The 21,240-nt window shown below is 39.1% G+C and overlaps 1 protein-coding gene across 2 annotated transcripts in view; it reads right to left on the reverse strand.

Annotated features, from left to right (window-relative positions):
- The window catches only part of cacna1c (calcium channel, voltage-dependent, L type, alpha 1C subunit), a 669,326-nt gene that overhangs the window by 328,878 nt on the left and 319,208 nt on the right, over window positions 1-21,240 (reverse strand). For both annotated transcript variants that reach the window (XM_063058026.1, XM_063058027.1), the window contains one exon: window positions 10,505-10,657. In XM_063058026.1, the coding sequence (XP_062914096.1) occupies window positions 10,505-10,657 (153 nt within the window). The remainder of the gene's footprint in view (window positions 1-10,504; window positions 10,658-21,240) is intronic.

Consider the following 21,240-nt stretch of genomic DNA (forward strand, 5'->3'; position numbering starts at 1 on the left):
TCTGGAGTGAAGGAGGCTGAGGTCCTAGTGAGATATTTAGAATTATGAGGGGCACAGAAAAGGTGAATAGTCAGAGAATTTTTTCACCTCACAGGAAGGTGAGTGTAAAACTAAAGGACGTAGGTTTAACGTGAGAGGGGGAAAATGTAAAGGTGGGGGTCTGAGTGTTTGAGGCAGATGCAATTATAATGTTTAAAAAATATTTAGACATGTACAGGGATACAAACCAGAGGGATATGGGTCAAATTCAGGCAAGTGGGTCTGGTTAAAGACAACTTGGTTAGCAGGAACAGGTTAAACCAAAGGGACTGTTTCCATACTGTTATATTCTGTGACTATGATTTCCCAGGTCTCTAATTTTTTTTAAGTATGTGGCTCAATAAGGCATATTATAATTGCCACATTTTATATTTACCTTCTTGAACACCATCTAACTGCATTTCATAAACTGAAGGGCATTAAAATATTTAACTTCATAAAATTTCAAATTTGTACATACTGCAATGTGTACAGTATATTAATCATTACTTATACCATGTGTACAACAGCTTAATCAAATTTATAGAGACTTTTATGCCCTCTTACATGTTGGTACATTCATTGGTAGTTCTAAATAAAATTCCAAAAATCAGAATCCTTAATCTGTCTGCTTTAATATGCAAAAGGAGATTAAAAGGATTTTGTTATGCAGGCATTTTACATCAGAATTTTAGTAAAGGAGGTCAAAATGCAGAAAACAGAAAAAAAATTAATTTATAATTTTCCTTAAAAAAAATCACAAGATTGCAGCAAGTATGAGGAGCTCAGAAATTGATTAACAACTATATATAGAAAAAGTCCTTTATAATTTTAATCCAATCTCAAATAATTTACCTTAACAAATATTAATTTAATGTTAAATGTTAATTTTAATGTTGTCTCAGGCAGGTAGGATAGGGGAAAATGCAACTACAATGATTAATCCAATCTGCTTCCAGAATAATTATGGGAAAATTGTATGCAGTAAAGATTTTTTGAAATATATTTCAGACACAGGAAACGAGTTAAGCCATCCATAAAATTTGATTCATTGATTTCCTTCCATTATAAATGACATTTGTTGATTGCATATCATGTATTTTGTAAACAATGATAAAATGTTGATATTAGAAAGAAGCCTACTGATTTCACAGACTCTGAGGCTCATACACTCAAGACAACATTTGGACATATTGCTTATTGTTACTTACCAAACTCCCTGAACAAACAGTGTACTAAATAACTTTGGAAATACACACAATCCGGTACATCACACAAGGTTCTTTGATTACTGGAGGCGAAACAGTTTGAAGAGTATTTTAAATGGAACTCAGATAGCAAAATATCTCAAAGACTTTCATTACACCATGATGCAATGAAAAGAACATTTGATTCTTGGTCCAAACTACATTGTATTTGTTTTTAAACGCAAACAACAGGAATTCTGCAGATGCTGGAAATTCAAGCAACATACATCCTCTTCCTATAGATGCTGCTTGGCCTGCTGCGTTCACCAGCAACTTTGATGTATGTTGCTTGTATTTGTTTTTATCCTGGTTCAAACTGGAAAGGCAATAGAGTCCATGAAGATTCCTAGTGACATGTATATTTTTACCTCTTGTGCAAAGCACTGTTCTAAATTTCTTGGGGACTTCACCAGCAAAAACAGTGGAGTAGAGATGAGGAAATTCTTGATTTGTAAAGACATTTACAACTGTACACTAATAACTATATTAAATGGTTAGTTAATTATACATGATTAAAGAAGCTTCCTTTCAAACACATCTGCGGTCCTTGTTTTCAGCTCAAAATAACACTTCAGAGTTGCTTGAAAAATATCGTGGACCTATCCTTGCAGCCATTGGAACAAAAAGAACAAAATAAGTTTTCTACAGTCTTTGAAGAAATTATTGTTGTGGATTTCCTTAGAACGTTACTGCTCCCACTGCTGTATCACTGACGATATCACAAGAACTTCATCCCTGATGAAGTTGGCAAAGCTTGTCATTGAAATTGATACTTGTACCCAGCTGGAAGCCTGCGAAGAGTTTATTTGTCTTATACGCTGGGAAAGCAGTAGATCCTTTTTGATGCGAACTTTGTTCACCATCACAAGCAAAGCATTCAACACACTTCTGCTTGAGGCTTGGGAACAATTGCAAGTGAAATTTCAGGCTTGTAGCTATTAATTGCATCACACTGATAATTACTGTATGTTTGACATCAACTAGTCATGAGAAGTTAAGCATTTATGTCAATCCTAATGTCAACTCCAAAGTAAACCCGTTCAGACGGGAAACCTGGATTAAAATTATGCAGGCAGCCTGGAAATTCAGCATACTTGTCAATGACATTTTAACACCCTAACTTTTAGAACTTTACAGGTGGCTCTTACAAGCATAAGACATCAGCTTGACGTATAGTCAGGACAGAAGAAATCTCACTGCAGCATTTTTGAGCTCAATTTGAAAAGTAAACTATACCTATAGTTGGAAAAAGGAGAAAACAAATTGGACAATGGATTTCGAATATGGCTACATGGTACATGTTGTGTATTTAATATTTGAGTAATATTGTTTGATTCAGCATTCTGTTCACTTAAATAACTCATTACGCATTATATGTAAAAAATACATGAGTTGCATACACCATGACACCACTACGTCACCACCACTACGCACCTCTCTTAAAAGTAAAGGCAAAGTTAGATCCACATTCCCAGCTCTCATTTTCCTTTCAATTAGTTTATATGCTTTGGAGTTACAAACAGTGGTGAAGAAGAAGTTTTAAGCAAACCTGAGATGACTACCTACCTGTTGAAGCATAGCAAGACCTTAGAGTTTTAAAAAGGTGCAGTGAGAAACGTGTCGAATAAAAATATCAGTGCAGCACAAATTCTTTAGAATAGAAGACATGGTCAAGTTTTTTTAAAAAAACAGATGGTGGAGGAATTCACGGGTTTGTAAACAATGAGTATGCGTGATAACAATCATAAATAAAAAAAAAGCAGAAATGGCTGGCTACATCGGAAAGACACACACGTTGGATTGCACAAGAGATAACTGAAATATACATACTGAGTTAGTTGAGCAGTATTTTAAAACAAATGAAAGAGCCTATGAGAAACAAGTACCAGGTTACTGAGTGCACTGTATTTAAAAACATACAGATTGCTTTGTAGTTTAAAGGCTCTAACCAAACCAGCCGAGATGAGCTTTGCTGATATCATCCTACCCGTAAGTTTATTTTATCACATTGCATAGCATATTCACTTGTCTTAAAAACACATCTATCTTTTACCTTCAATGACCTTCTTCAAAATCTGCATTTCTTCTTGAATCATACCTAAGCAATTTCATGCTTTTCTTGATGACTAACCTCACTAAATCCATTGTGGGTGATTGTCCATCGTGTCCAACAATGACAGGAGGCCTGTGCAGGAGTTTTTTTTTAAATGGAAAAGCTGTTGCAATGGGGCAGTACCACTTATCCATTAAGCTAACATATGCCATTACTGGGTGTCATACATTTAGAGGTTTATTCAGCTGCAGCAGTGCCGCATAGAGCATTAAGAGGGAGGAATATAGCAAAATTTATGGTATCAAATGAGGTGATGAAATGAGTTCATACAGATAGCTCAGCCTCATTTTTATATTGCTGCATTAATATCCAAGTCCTCCTGAGAAAATGAATTGCTGACCCATAGTTGGATGACAGCATAAGAGAGCTTTATTCAAAACACTTCCTTCCTATCCACATAACCTCTATCACAAATCAGGACCTAATTTATAACCTGATTACCTAGTCTACCCCACAATTCAGCAGTTAATTCCCATGGAATCCAAAGTGCACACATGATTATCAAAGGAACTGTGCAATCAGAGGAGGCAGCGGACCTCTACTCCTGCTGCGGGGAAAGGCTTCAGCACACTGGAGGCACAGGAGAAGGAAAAGTTATGCTTTTGCAACTCCACAAGAGTACACATGCAAGCATATGGGGAAATATTATATGAAGTAGCTATTCTTTTAGATTTAGATTAGATTAGATTATGAGGACACGCAGTCCTCTTTTATTGTCATTTAGTAATGCATGCATTAAGAAATGTTACAATATTCCTCTGGTGTTATATCACAGAAACACAGGACAGACCAAGACTGAAAAACTGACAAAAACCACATAATTATAACATATAGTTACAACAGTGCAAACAATACCATAACTTGATGAAGAACAAGCCGTGAGCACGGCAAAAAGTTCAAAGTCTCTCGAAAGTCCCACATCTCATGCAGACAGGAGAAAGAAGAAAACTTTCCCTGCCATACCCGACCACAGTCCGACTCTGAGTCGTCCGAAAACTTCGAGCTCCAACCAGCCCTCCGACACCAAGCACCGAGCACCATCTCTGCCGAACGCTTCGACCTCAGCCCCGGTCACCAGCAGCAGGCAAAGCCGAGGACTTTGGGGCCCTCCTTCTGGAGATTCTCGATCGCACAGTAGCAGCGGCAGCGAACCGGGCATTTCAGAAGTTAATCCAGATGTTCCTCCGTGCTCTCACGGCTGTCTTCATCAAATCAGAATTGTGCATGGCATCCTACTTACAAATACGATATCATTTCACTGGAGAGGCTACACGCGCTGCGTTGTGCTACCATTTTCTCCTCCTCCTCCCCCTTTTTTTTGGTAGAATCACTCAAACTTTGTGTTAAAGGTTTGTGGATAATCGTTAGAACGGTGTCTATTATAAAGGGATTTGACACTGGGTAACCCAGTTGAAGTTTTCCCAGAGATCAGTTTGTTCTGCAAACCTTCATTGCCGTATTATTCCTCATCTTTTTCCATCTCCAACTCACGTGTAGGTTTTCTGTTCTGTTCACCTTGGTTCTCTTGCAAGTCCAAACCTCAATTATGGAATACTGTATCATATAGAGTACTGGATACTTTGGACACTCTGGGAACCCTGAATGGTGTTACTAATGGGAGCTCTTTAGTTAAGACCAGCCAACAAATGGCATATGCAGCATGTAGCTGCAGCTGTAGAGGGTCGTAAATTTAGTCGGCTTCATCTTGGGTACTGGCCTACAAAGTACCCAGGACATCTTCAAGGAGCAGTGTCTCAGAAAGGCAGTGTCCATTATTAAGGACCCCTCCCCCCCCCCCCAACGCCCAGGGCATGCCCTTTTCACACTGTTACTATCAGGTAGGAGGTACAGAAGCCTGAAGACACACACTCAGCGATTCAGGAACAGCTTCCTCTCCTCTGCCATCCGATCCCCAAATGGCCATTGAACCCGTGAATACTACCTCACTTTTAAAATATTTATTATTCCGGTTTTTGCATGATTTTTAATCTATTCAATATACATATACTGTAATTTATTTTTTTCCCTTCTATATTACGTATTGCATTGAACTGTTGCTTCTACGTTAACAAATTTCATATCTGCCTGTGATAATAAACCTAATTCTGATTCCGATGTAACTAGTTTGTTCAATTATAACTAGTTGTCATATGAATTTTATAGAAGCATAGTCATGCGTTACAGATTAGAAACACACACAAAATTCTGGAGGAATTCAGCAGGCCAGGCAGCATCTATGGAAAAGAGTACATTTGATGTTTCGGGCCGAGACCCTTCATCAGGACTGGAGAAAAAAAGATAAGGAATCAGAGCGAGAAGGTGGGGGGGGGTGTGGAGGGGAGGAAGAAACACAAGGTGATAGGTGAAACCGTTAAGTGGGAGGAGGGAGGTATGAAGTAGAGAGCTGGGAAGTTGATTGGTGAAGGACATACAGGACTGGAAGGGGGAATCTGATAGGAGAGGACAGAAGGCCATGGAAGAAAGGGAAGGAGGAGGAGCACCAGAGGGAGGTGACCGGCCGGTAAGGAGAAGATGAGAGAGGGAAGTGGGAATGGGGAATGGTGAAGGGGGGGGGTGGGCCAATACCGGAAGTTTGAGAAATCAATGTTCATGCCATCAGGTTGGATGCTACCCAGACAGATTATAAGGTGTTGTCACTCCAACCTCGATGTGGCCTCAGTATGACAGTAGGGGAGGCCATGGACTGACATACCAGCATGGGAAGTTGAATTAAAATTACAGATTAGGATTCTGAAAAGTCTGCCATCAACTGAAATGAAAAATTTATCTTCCTACAGCACTGCTATTCGGGTATATCATCCTCTGCCTGTAAATCCTGTGCCAGACTTCATGTCTCTATGAACTCCACCGTTCCATTGCTTCCAACAAATGCAATTTTGTAACCTGTCAGTACAACAATAATGCCCCATTTAATCCTAAAAATACTATATGTTCATGCTGTTTGCTTGCTGCTTCAATTTCTGTGGCTGCAAATGGACAAAGAGAAGACAAAAGAAATGTTTAAGCTATCTGGTTTCACAATGAGGGAAACAGTTCTGATCAAATATACAAATTTAATACCCTAATAAATGACATAATTATACTGTGCAAATGTAAAAGAGCATAATATATTCACACATTACTGGGCCACTTCACAACTTTAACAAATGGATTTCTAACTTTTCCATACTGTAAGCTTCTCACACAGCCTTTTATTGCCCACTGTTTTGCAGTAATAGGTTTATAAAATAATTCCCTATGTGTTATACTTCTTTACGGTTTGCAAGCATTAAAGGTTTGCCTGCTACACCTACTGTTAACCATCCACAAATTGTAAGGCCAATTATGATGTAGGTAAGCCATCTGCCAATCAGTCACTGAAATGATCAAACAGCTAAGAGTAAATACAATAGGTACATCAAGGTTAGTTTATTTGCATCTTAACATCCATTGTATTAGACACTCTTACCAGCATTGTAATAAACCAATTTTTAAAGCTCCGGGCTAGATCTTGTTAGTTGTGTAATACCCTGGTTGATATATTTAATGTTATGCTGTGTGTATTTAATTTAGCAGTTCAGTAAGATCAGTCTGCTCTGCTGTCAGCCTGTTCGGGTTATTGTTGGGATAAGGGATGGTGAGGAATGTGTGCCATCCAATTAGGATGGTAGAACTGAGGGGAGGTTTTTCCTGGTGAGGGACGCTAAGGTTGGACTTGGGGCTTTGGTTCAGCGGGAGATGAACAGAAAAGATGCTGGGGAGAGCCGGTTGTATGATACGACCTGGTGGGAGACCTGTTTGTTCGAGAAGGATTGCGATCGACATTCAGAAGGTGGTGTGTGCCTTCACGCAGACCAAGGGCCCAGTGCGTGAATGACAGAAGTTCAAGATGAGCTCCAACTTGTGCACATTTGACTGTTTAATTAAAATGGGCCCTTTTCTTTTTGTTTTTGCTTACTAACCCTTTAGTTAAGATTCATTAATATAACTCCTTTAATCATATGCAGTGTACTGTCTGTCATTTCATGGCACTAATTTGTAATACGGTAGCAAATTACATAGCGCCCACACAAACCGGGGTTTGGGTGGGAGAGCCAACTCAATCTCACGAGTTTGGCAGGACCGGAGAGCATTTTCCCTAGGCTTATGCAGCCAAGGAAACCAATGGGTTTCAGTTGTCCTTCCTGAAAAAAATCATCATCTCTGCCACTGCAATTTCTGCAACCTTATCCTTATTTATTAGCTGGATTCAGATAATAAATTGTGCTCATCCAAAGCACTAGCACCCCATGTGTGCATCTCAGTGGTAACAGGATCCTAATACCACCTTCGAAACATCTTTGAAAACTTGGGGGAACTGCTGGGTAGTAAATGTAAATACCTATATAAAAATTATAGTAAATAATTAAAAATAATGGTTTTGAAAACAAAAAAAACAATAACTTAAATGAATACATTACATTAAACTACTGCAAACAAGCTTTTTTCCAATTTGATTCAATACCTGAAGTCCTACAATCACCAATGTAATTAAATAGTCATTGATATCACACCAGCCAACCTGGCGCCAAATCTGAGAAGCAGTTCCCCATACTAATGCTGTAAGACTGAGATATGCCACAGGCTTCCAAGGGTTAAATCATCATGCTTTCAGTGTATTGTGATAATTCAGTAAAGGCATTGAACACTGGACTGTCAACAGTGACTTGCCCAGATATCCAAATTCTCACCATAGTGTCGATCTCAAAAATCTTTTTAAGTTTGCACTGGTAAATGATTTGCAGATGATGTCAATGTTAGTTAGTGCATTTGAATGGCTAAAAGTTGAGAGTCATCTGTCTCAGGAAGGAATGGGACCTCTGGTACAATTTGGATCTTGGATGTTGAATGCAAAGAGTCAAGGGGATTGAGGAGTGCTAATTGAGGCCAGGCTTATACTGTACACTTAGTGGCCACTTTATTAGGTACACCTGCTCGTTAATGCAAATATCTAAACAGCCAATCATGTTGCAGCAACTCAATGCATTAAAGCATGCAGGCATGTTTAAAGGCTCAGTTGTTGCTCAAAGCAAACATCAGAATGCAGAAGAAATTGATTGAAGTGACTTTGACCGTGGAATGATTGTTGGTGCCACATGAGGTAGTTTGAGTATCTCAGGAACTGCTGATCTTCTGGGATGTTCATGTACAGCAGCCTTGTTAATGAAAAAGGTCAGGGAGAATAGGCAGACTGGTTCAAACTTACAGGAAGGTGACAGTAACTCAAATAACCACATGTTACAACACTGGTGTGCTGAATAGCATCTCTGAATGCACAACATGTCAAATGAAGTAGATGAGCTACTGCAGCAAACGCAACAAATATACACACACATATATATATATATATATATATATATATATATATATATATATATATAGTGTATGGGGTGCCAGTGAGGGGTAGCACCTCTGCTGGGGGAACATGTCGCGTCCTTTTCAAGGCGGTTAGTCCACCTTTGGTCCCCACCTGCACTCAGCTCTCACCTGTGGCTCCTCGTAGCTGTTTGCATGCGACAGCGGCCACACCCCAGGCAACAGCTTCGACAAGCTGGCTAAACCAGGTGAGGGTAGCCGACGGGTCTCAAACCCTCGGTGAGATAGGGAGTTGTCTATCCCAGCATGTGAAGACAGACTCCGGCGGATTGAGCGAACGAGACCAATGGAAGGTCCAACGGTTAAGAAGGCGGTCTCTGCAAGTGTCGGGGAACGTGTAGAGCACAACAAGACACAGAAGACGTCCTGGTCATCCACTGCGCCTTGTCCTATCTCCAGCTGTCTCGACTCTTGTCTTGCCACTGGATCCAGATGGGAATTGGGAAGAGAGAGTGAGGCTGATGCTGCGTAACTCTCCCTCACTTAAATCCAAATCAAGCTCTAGTCTCCACACCATCAAGCTGGCTGGTGGCGCAGTGACATCAGCGCCGGACACCAGAGCGAAGGTTCACGTGTTCGAATCCAGTCGGGCTGCTTCCAGGCATGCTTTCCATCCGTGCTGGGTTGAGTGTCAAGCTAGCAACACGACCTCGTAAAAAGTACTAATGGTGTCGAGGTCTTCATCGATGATGATGGACAAACTCATTTTTATATTTCCTTAAATCAGCAGGTCATGAGTAGTATTTTTAGTGTTTCATTACTTTGTTATGTCTTTACAGGGGTCCACCCTCATTTGAGATCTAACTCCTTTGGCAGATAGCTACTGAAATTAATCCATTAGAGCCAAATGAAATTAATTCCGAACCCTTCGTCCTAACATTCATTGAACAAGTAAAAAGACAACAAGAAGAAAACACTAGTGAACTTATGGTCTATAAATACATGCTTTTGAATGGTGAGAGAAAAAAAAACCTGGTCATCACATTCCACAACGGATGAAGCTCTCTGCTAGGGTAGGCATGTTGGAAGGAGCAGATTACAAGGGAGAACTATAATGGGTTCGGTTCTGCCTTAAACCTAATGCAGTTCCTTGAGCTGGAATGTACCCTCACTGCACCTCAGGCTTTCGTGGGAATTTTTCACTGCCCAAAGAGAAGTTTGCAGTGCAAAGATAGAAAATTACCAGCATCCAAAGAGGTGGATAGGAACAGAAAAGTCACACACGGTCTCACATAAAGGCTCAGAGACCAGATCCATAAACCAGATAAATACCCTGTTGGTAAATGAAGAGAAAGAGGAAGTTGACAAGTGCTCTCAAACCACAACTCTCTCAATCCTCTAGGGCAGCACAATAGCAGTTTATAGAGCTACTGGCTCAAGCTGCAGTGACCCAGATGAGATTCTGCTTTCTGGTGTGATCTGCCACGTGACTGTGTGGGCTTCCCCATGGTGCACCAGTTTCTTCCCACATCCCAAAAAAGTGTCCAGGTTGGTAAGTTAATAGTCACAGGTTGGTAGCTAGTAATGGAAGTACACTTGCTAAGCTCCAAAGATGCTATAGCATTTTGGATAACAACTAGTACATCCACTCTCTCAAAGCCAATGATATATGGAAATGATCATTATTTCCAAAGAAATACAAAATACTCATTTGCTGTGAATATGCGAACAGTTTAAATAGTACACATTGTATAGTAGTCACATTTCTTACCTGTTCCATTCTTGACGCAGGTTTTGTGCATTTTACCCATGAAGAGTTCTAATCCTATAATGGCATAGATGATAATTACAAACAGCACCAACAAAGCAATGTGTAACAATGGGACCATAGCCTTGATGATTGAGTTTAATACCACCTGGAGGCCTGAAAGAAAAACAAAAAAAAAAGTTACAATATTAATGATGAAGACCAGAAGGTTATTTTTCAGAAATTATCTTAGATACTGAATTAACTGAATAAGTTATGCAAGAATGCAGATGCATGAATTGCTTGAATCTGGAGCAATAAACAATCTGCAGGATGAGCGAAATGGGTTGAGCAGCATCTATAACAGAAACTGCCAACACTGTGGGTCACAATCCTGCATCTGGACTGAGCATTCTTCCTGAAGACCATTAATTTCTCTCGATTCTACATTGGACTTATTCAAGTTTAATATTCTGAACTCAAAATTCAAGGAGCTTAATGTTTATAATTGTGCTGCTACATGGATAAAATGGCTGATTTAATAAAATATTTTACAGATTATATAAATTTTGATTAAACATATTTGTAATAAAGTGCTAATATACACATTAGAAAATACTACACACCTGAAATTTAAAAAAGTAGGGTGAACTTAAGCATGAAGTCAATCTATCCCTTGTAAGAACTTCTCAAATAATGGTAGAGTACATTCTGCATAAGGAGCATTTTTCACAGTATGAGTTCGGGCTTCACTGGCAAATATCATCATTTTAGCAACTGAAACACCTTCTTAGGATTCATGCTGCCTGATGTTGCTATAAACCCCCTTTAAAATTTCCGCAAAGCTCTAAACATTTACTACGTTCAGGTAAATCTCTCTGCATTTGGGATGGGTAATCTAATCTGGAAATAAGGAAGATGATACAGAATCCCTACAATTTCAGCACCAGTAATTGTCAATCATTCAAATGGAATACACAAAACATTTATTCTTAACTTTTAAAAATAATTCTTAATATTTATTTTGGGCTAATTGTATTAATGCACACCGCAAGCAAGTACACAGCTTCTCTAAAAATATAGTTGATTCCCTGAGAATTGATATCAATGCAATGGAATACTCTTTGAATGTGTAGAATTAATTTATGAACACTAGAAAAATAAACCAGTGACACACAGTGTATTTCATCACATCACCCCAAATATTTTGGTTTGTAGAACTGCAACTAATGTGCTTTTTGGGTAAAATGAAATAGGAAGAACATATTAGGAAGAAGATTATTAAAACACTCTCTCAAAAAAATAACAAATAAAACAATGAAAATCCCCCACACAAGGTATTTTGTAACTGAATCAAGCAAAACAGAGGAGTCCTTTGAAGATGCCCCAATAGCTACTGTAAAAAAGCAAAATGGAAAATGATATGGGGCAACCATGGTAATAAAAAAATTGATTAAAGGTAGCAAAGAAGGACTTCAGTTCAGAAGATCACGTAGCAGAATCAGTTTTAGTGGATCTGTGAAACAGCATACAGCAAGACAGAAAATAGTAGGGTTTGCAAATAGGCAAGAAAACAGTTACATTCTCCAGAGATAGATATATAATAGATATAGATTACATATCAAATATACCAAATGAGCAATATTAGAGTGGAAAAGTGGCGGGTTTATAGATCCTCAGATTTTTTCTCCAGTCCTGCCAAAACGTCAACTGTACTTTTTTCCATAGATGCTGCCTGGCCTCCTGAGTTCCTCCAGCATTTTGTGTGTGTTGCTCAAATTTCCAGCATCTGAAGATTTTCTCTTGTTTGGGTTTTATAGATCAGTATGTTGAGAAACCAACAAGGAAACAAGCTATTTTAAATCCTGAATGGTGCAGGGAGAAACTTCCGATAGTTAAGGAGCCTTTAGGGATTTTAACGAGATAGGTTTTATAAGATGCAAGTAATACAGTTGAATCAGAAGCCAGGTCATAAATCTTAATAAAGCAAACTACAAAGACACAAGGCATAAATTCACGGTGATGAACTTGAAAATCTATGTTAAGAAGAAAGGTAAAAGGAAATAATATTAAGTAAGCAATGGTTAACACTTAAGGAATTATAAATAATTCATAAGAGATACCCCCATAAGGCAATAAAAGTAATGGTGTGTCAGCCATGAAGATATTAAAGATGGTAGAGTTAAACTTATAACCCAGCAAATTGGTGAAGGGGTTGCAGATTTTCTGATCAACTGGATTTCACTTCGTTTTAAATTTTAAATTAAAAATAGCACACTTTAATTTACATTGTTAAATATACAGTATCATTAATAATATGTAACTTGGTAAGTTTAAATGGAGCACAGGAACTTGGTCCTGGTGAATTGCAAAGGGGTTTGGGATCCAGAGCCCACCTTGGTGGAAAGAAGCACAGCAAACCACTGGGGATTCTGAAAGGTTTATTGGAGTTTTACTGCATAGATAATGGAAAAGCCTTATTACTTTGCCAAGAAATAGCCCGAGGATTGGTGAAACTTTCAGCAAAGGAGGGTTAAGGTATGGACATAAAAGAAAAGTAGAATAACAGAGTAATCTAGTGATAAACTTAAAATGAGAAGGTGAAGAGTTCTTTTAGCATCGAAAAGATAAAATATTAGCTAAGTAGACATGGGCCTCTTAAAGATTTGGATGGGAAGGAGTTGTACCGGGCTATAAGAGAAATACAAAGAAATTAACCATGTACTTTGAGTCTGCCTTCAGAAATCCTCACTAAACTACTGAAAAGCGTAACTCCAAAGTAAATAAAGAGCTTAGAAAAATATCTTAAACAAAGATCCAATGAATTTTCTTCTGCCAACACTTGGTTGAATGTTCTTAATTTCTTCAACTCCACTCACTTCCTCCAGAACAAAAGTGGAGGATAGGAACTCACATGGTACCACAAAACTCCCCGCATTTGTGGAAACAGGGCCTTGTTCCTCAGCTCTTCTTCTAGCACATCAATGATTGTATTGGTGCTGCTTACTGCATTCATACAGAACATGAAAATTTCATTATTTTTGCTGCTGATTTCCAGCCAGTTCTCACATAACATGGCCTATCTCCAATTTCTCATATCCTCACAGTCCTTTCTGAGTCTCTTGTTTCTACCTTAAGAAATAGGCTGGCAACAAACATCTGTTGCAAGCCAGAATCCCACTATCTCTTTTAAATCATGAAAAGTTCTTAGGGTGTAAATAAAGACAATGTGACTATAGTGGCCGTATGATGATGATAAGTTGCAGATTTAAAATTGTTAGTGAAAGTATTACAAGTGAGAAAAGGAAACATTTAATTTCAGTCATTGAATTGTTGAGAGCTGGAATACACTGCTTGAAAGGAAGATAGAATATCAGCATTCAAAAGAGAATGGGAAAATTAACGAAAGGATAAAGAAACCTTACAGGGCAATGTACAGTATCTCTGTATCATAGAGCTGGAACAGCAATAATAGCCAAAGGGCTATCTGTGCTATTATTTAATGATTCAACAATTACAGCACAATTTTCAAGAGCCTCACAAATTGCCTTTAATACTTTCCTCTGAATAGGAAGCCTGTCAGAGTAGCACTCTTTGTTAACTGTTTTTGATTGACACCTGATCCAGTGTCTGACATTACAAATCTTGACAAGTGGAGGAACATTGCAAAATTATTTGTCTGGAATTTGTAAAACAAAAGATATGTTGCCAGCATAATGCTCTCTAGTCTCCAGATGCCTGCAGAATTAATTGAGAGCACATATAATGGAAGCATGGGGATTCATTGTACAGATTCCAATTAGTATTGACTTAAGTATCTGTATCAAATATTAATTTCATTGGTAATAATGCTCAGGCAAATGAATGACAAAAATAGGTTTAATTCCACATTCATGTGCTAATTGATCATAATTTGGGAATTATTTCTAACTATTTTGGCATTCATCCATGAATGATTAGCTTAAATTTATGTACAAACGTTTGTACTTTAGAAGCTGCTGAATACAACTACTGATGCAGAAGAGCTGACCTTTTCAAAACAATTTGGTCTGTATGTGCATCAGAAGTAACATACCAATTCAACTTTGCCCTGTTTGAATGTGTGTTTATGGAAGGAAAAAACTGAGACACGCTTCATAAATGATGTTAATTGCAACATTCTGAGGAATGTGAAGAAACACCTTCTTCAAAAACTAAAGGACCAAACAGCACAAAAGATAAAGGGGGGGAATACCAGAAGACCATAAGGACACAAGACATAGGAACAGAATTAGGCCACTCGGTCCATCGAGTCTGCTCCACCATTCCATCATGGCTGCTTAATATCCCTCTCAACCCCATTCTCCTGCCATCTTCCCATAACTTTTGATTAACAAGAACCTATCAACCTCTGTTTTAAGTATACTCAATGATTTTGCTTCGACAGCTGTCTGTGGTAATGAATTCTACAGATTCACCACCCTCTGGCCAAAGAAATTCTTTCTCATCTCTCTTCTAAATGGACATCCCTCTATTGTGAGGCTGTGCTCTCTTGTCTGAGATTCACCCACTATGAGAAACATCCTCTCCACATCCACTCTGTCAGATTCCACCCCCCTATTCTGCTAAACTCCAGCACATCTCAATTTGAATATGGAGCATCAAAGAAAGATGTGGCCATGAATGTCAATAAATTTATAAATACACTTCTGATAATTTGGTACTTGTGTGCAGTTCTGGGTTCCTATTCAAATCCCTTCCAGGATTCACTCACATTTGTCTCAGTAGATTAAAATAGCATTATTATAAAATTAAGTTATCAGATTCAAGATGTGTACTGAGCAGATAATGAAATAACTGAAAATAATTGTAGAACATAAAAGTAGTGGGTGGTTACAACAACATTTTGCTAAAAGGGATTTAATAAAATCCACTGTTTTTCCTGGACTTCACTCAGCAGAGTACTTTGTTCTACCACGCCTTAGGAAAAATGTGCATACTCTAATCATATGAATCTCAAATCATTCCGTTAAATGAACTCTAGAATAAATGTCTAGTATCACTAGTGCTGTAGAAACTCTCATCTTTTTCCAGATAGGATGATGTGACTCCAGAACCTCTGCATGGGATTTTATGTTCTTTCATTTTTAACCTTATGGTGCCCCTATTGGCAAGCAAGATCTTCACGGACATCAGTACCGTAAGTAAAGTTCATCATCATGTGCTCTGTCATAGACATAGGCGATCATGGTCTCATGACCATAACTGTGAAGTGGTTTGCCAATGTCTTTTTTCTGGAGAGTGCCTTTACAAGATGGGTGTCCCCATTATCAATACCTTTCAGAGATTGTCTGCCCGGTGTCTGCGGTCACATAACCAGGACTTGTGATATGCACCAGTTGCTCATACTACCATCCATCACCTGCATCTGCAGCATGCTATCACTCACACTGGACTCCCAATAATTCAGCTACTGACGGAACCGATCAACTGACGAAGCCATAGCCACAGCACTACACACACCGTCCTCACTCAAGTGGAGAAGAAGGATGCTTATGTTAGAATGCTGTCCTTGGACCACAGTTCAGCACTCAACACCATAAATCCACCCCCATACCGCCCACCCAGGATCAACAAGAAGCTCAGAGACCATGACCTGCACTCTGCCTTGTGCAGCTGGATCTCGGACTTACTGTCAGATAGTTCCAGGTGGCAAGGATAGGCACCCTCACCTCTGCCCCTCAACACAGGAGCCCCCCAGGACTGTGTCCTGAGCCCCCTCCTCTACTCCCTATATACCCATGACACTGCATTGCCGTGCACAACTCCAGTCTGCTGATCAAATTTGCAGAGACATGACATTGATAGTCCTCATTTCCAAGAATGATGAGACAGTCTACAAAGGAGAAGTTAATAGCTAATACCCAGTAGTGCCAAGAAAATAAACTCTCCCCAATGTCGAAAAATGAAGGACTTGATAGTGAATTACAGGAGGAATTGAGACAGGCTATCCCCTATTGACATCAATGGGATCGTAGTTGAGAGGTTGAGTAGTACATACTGTGTGGGGAGAAAAGCACAACAGCGCCTCTTTCACCTCAGATGGCTGAAGAAGTTTGGCGTGAGTCCACAGGTCCTCAGGACTTTCTACAGGGACACCATCGAGAGCATCCTTACTGGCTGTATCACCACCTCATACGGGAACTGTACTACCCTCGATCGCAGGGCACTGCAGAGAGTGGTGTGGACAGCCCAGCACATCTGTGGATGTGAATTGTCCTCTATTCAGGACACTTACAGCAGCAGGTGCATAAACAGGGCATGGAGGAACATCAGAGACTCCAGCTACCCCAGCCACAAACTGTTTCAGCTGCTTCTGTCTGGCAAACAGTATCACAATATTAAGGCCAGGACCAACAGATTCTTTCACCAGGCCATCAGATTGATCAATACACATTGATCTGATTGCATATCTGACTGTACAAACCTGTAAACAAAACAATTATGTATACAGTCTTAGTGTTTGGGCACTATCCTCCCACATTTTCCTTCCTTATTGTTTGTACATAGCTACGTTGTGAGATGAAAGTAAAAAATTAACTTCTAATTCACTTGACCCTGATTGGGGTGGGGGGGTGGGAGGCTAAGCAGGTACTATACAGTACCTTGTTCAAGGGGACCTGCAGACAAGTGAAGGAAGGAGTGTCCTAGATTTCCTTTGGTAGGGACGCACCTCCACCTCGCCACACAATGTAATGCTAGCTCACTCAAATATTTATAGTGTCTTACTCCAACTACCAGTAGTTAACTCTAGTTCAAAGCAAGATATCTTTAAAAATTTTTTACAAATCACTGTAGAATAACCTTCACATCTGCAATGTATGTCACAATAACACAAACAAAAAGTGTTTCTGCAGAATCTCTCAGGAACGTCAATATGTCCAAAAATTAACAAAATGTCCATTGCAAATTTTTTTCATCCTTTGACGCTAGTTAAGACCATTATGAGAGAGTCAATAACATGCAATGCATTAGCTTCTGCTCATGGGAAGGGGTGAGCTTTAACCTCTCATCAAGACCCAGCTTTCAATAACATACATGGTTATACAAGGTAATATCCATTTCAAACTATTCCTGACTGATTAAATAAAAAAGGCAATGCCAAGGATGTAGGTCCTCACAAGTGGAACACGATGCAACATTTTTCCGAGGACTATCATGGACAAAACATCACAATTGAAGTGATTTACAACATATACTTCTGTTAATGTTTCTATTTTGAAAGGCTACCACAAACACCTGAAAGTCTGATTACAAGAAGACAGTTATCTGCAAGTGTATCTTTGAAGATAAAGGCCCTTAAGTCTCAAAATACTTTGAAGTATGAAGTGATCGTGGACTGGGGATGTAAGCAAATTTAGACTGGGGTCTCTGAGCCCTCTAAATGTTATAAATGGATATCTAGCATCTTGCATTTACAAAGTACAGAGTAAATTTATTATCAAAGTACATACTGTATATGTCACCATATACAACCTTGAGCTGTGCTTACTTCGGGCATATACAGTAGATCCAAGGAACAATGGAATCTATGAAATAACTGCACTCAATAGGATGGACAAACAACCAATGTGCAAGAGACAACAAGCTGTGCAAATACAAAACAAATAAATAAATAAGCAATAAATATTGTGAACACGAGATGAAGAGTCACTGAAAATGACTCCACTGGTTACGGGAACAGTTCAGCAGTGGGACGAATGAAGTTATCCCCTTTGGTTGAAGAGCCTGATGGTTGAGGGGTGATAATTGTTCCTGAACCTGGTGGCGAGAGTCCTGAGGGTCCTGTACCTTCTTCCTGATGGTAGCAGTGAGAAGAAAGCATGACATGGGTGGTGGACATCCTTGATGATGGATGCTGCTTTCCTACAACAACACTCCATGTAGATGTGCTCAGCGGTGGGGAAGATTTTGACCTATGATAGACTAGGCTGTATCCACTACTTTTTGTAGGAGTTTCCATTCAAGGACATTAGTATTTCCATACCAGGCCATGATGCAAGCAGTCTCCATTGCAGACCTACAGAAGTTTGTCAAAGTTTTAGATGTCATACGGAATCTTTGCAAACTCCTAAGGAAGTAGAGGTGCTGCCGTGCTTTCTTCATAATTGCACCAGGACAGATCTGCTGAAATGATAATACTAAGGAATTTAAAGTTGCTGACCATATACTCCACTGACCCCCTGATGAGGACTGGCTCATGGACGTCTGATTTCCTCCTCCTGAACTCAATAATCAGCTCCTTACTATCATTGGTTGAGAACTTTTTATTGTGGCACCATTCAGCCAGGTTTTCAATCTCCCTCCTATATGCTGACTAATCACCACCTTTGATTCATCAACGGCACAGGTTTTGCCAGTATACGGTACACAAAAATCATATTTTTACAAACAGGATTAAGCTTTAGATAAAATTCCCAAATACCTCAAACAAAAACTGTGCAGCTCAGTAGAATTTATAGCCAACAGCCCATTTGTAAATTCTCTTTAGCTGGCCTATCACCAGTAATCGTGCTTCATTGAGTAGAAGAAAATGTTGGTAGCTTACTTCTTACTCTGGCAAAAGAGTAATGTTTAATTTCCACTTTCCGCCGCTGTCTACAAGGAGTTAGCACGTTCTCCCCGTGAGTTTCCTCTGGGTTCTCTGCTTCCTTCCCACAGTCCAAAGCTGTACCATTTCGTAGGTAAATTGGTCATTGTTAATTGTCCCAATTAGGCTAGGGTTAAATCAAGGGTTGTTGGGTGGCAGGGTTCGAAGGGCCTATTCCGTGCTGTATCTTAATTTATAAATACGTACATAGATAAATACAGACTGCATAATTCACAGAAAATAAAAATTCAGCAATGCAATGTTTAGTCGAGCATTTTTTGAAAGTGTCACTTTTATATTAACTTTTACTCTTTTGTCATTGTCCTCACTTTTAAAAATTTTTACCCTAGTTTTGAAATTCATCTACTGTCTAAGCCCTATGCTTTAAAAGCATCTCTGCCACTCTCTCCTCTTTTGGCCACCTGGTGTAATATTTCATTAAATGGCTCTGCAACAATTTGTTTGTTTATTAATTACCTGTGATATATCTTTGGACAGTTTTGCTGTGTAAAAGGCGCAATATAAGCAGAAACCATTTGCCAATTTTTTGTTCACTTCAGAAGAATCTGTCATTAGGCAAGTTACACATACCTACATTGCACATTATTAAACACACACAAAGCATTAATGGAAATTTAACTAGGTAAATCTATATGTGCTTAATCTAAAGTTTAGGAAAAAAATCACCTTTTTCTAAATTGCTCTTGTAAATAGGAAAAAATGTTTAATCTGTTTACCATTTATGACTTGTGCATAATCAGATACCCATCTGGCAATGCAGCAATGATAAAATTCATACTGTACCAATTTAAAGAAAATCACAATTGCAGGGTGATGAAGAATGGTAACCACAATGTAATCCATAGCACACAACAGTAAATAATATTTTTGTTTTTGCTCAAGACCTTTTTTAAATGAGGTTTTTCCAACCAAATCAACACTGAAAGACCATGAATACATAAAAATAAAAGCTGAAGAGGCAATTCTCCCAGGAGATAACCTGACACAAATTAATAAATTGTCAACAACAGAGCCACATTAGCTGAAATATAATGGTAAGCAATTAAGCCATCTTTACATTTGTCCCAGCAATGATTCAGAAATCATGTGCTTTTTTTTAAATGGATTACAAGAAAAAACAGAAAATAATCAAGGCATTTAAATAAACTTCAAGCAGTGATGATTTTATAATGTACTGAGATACAAACAAGCTATTAATTAGTGTCCATTTGGTTGACCTCATGTGTGGGCATTTAATTTAAACCTGCACGGGTCATGGATAACGGCAACTTACTCCAATTTAATTATTGAATCAGCTGACTGGAAATTAATTCAGAGCAACTGAGTACATGGAATAAATTTCTATCACACCAGGAAGTGAACAAATTTACAGCTTCACTCATTTGTTTTTTTCCTCTTTTAGTAGCGATCTCTCTTTATTCATTACAATCTAGGAAGCCATTTTTCAAACACTTTACTGATGGGAATATTGATCACAGATAACGAACCAGACTTCATTTATTGCAGTAGAGTACCTCTGGGTCAGTTTAAAGAAGTTTTCACAGAATTGCCTCCAACCTCCACCCTGCCCTCAGATTTACCTGGTCCATTTCCGATAGCTTCATTCCCTTTCTCAATCTCACTGTCTCTATCTCTGGAGATAGCTTATCTACTAATGTCTATTATAAACTCATGGACTCTCAGAGCTACCTGGTCTATACCTCTTCCCACCATGTTACTTGTAAAAACACGATTCCTCCTCTCAATTCCTCTGACTTTGCTGCAGCTGCTCTCAGGATGAGGCTTTTCATTCTAGAACAAAGGAGATATCCTCCTTCTTCAAAGAAAGGGGTTTCCCTTCCTCCATCAGCACTGCCCTCAACCACGTCTCTTCAATTTCATGCACGTCTGCTCTTAGACCATCCTCCCACCATCCTACCAGGGATAGGGTTCCTCTTGTCCACACCTACCACCCCATCAGCCTCCGCAACCTCCGCCATCTCCACTGTGATCCCACCACCAAGCACATCTTTCCCTTCCCCCTCCACTTTCCGCAGGGATCGCTCCCTACATGACTCCCTTGTCCATTCGTCCCTCGCCACTGATCTCCCTCCTGACATTTATCCTTGCA

The sequence above is a fragment of the Mobula hypostoma genome, chromosome 9 (genome assembly GCF_963921235.1).
Source record: "Mobula hypostoma chromosome 9, sMobHyp1.1, whole genome shotgun sequence".
NCBI lineage: Eukaryota > Metazoa > Chordata > Chondrichthyes > Myliobatiformes > Myliobatidae > Mobula > Mobula hypostoma.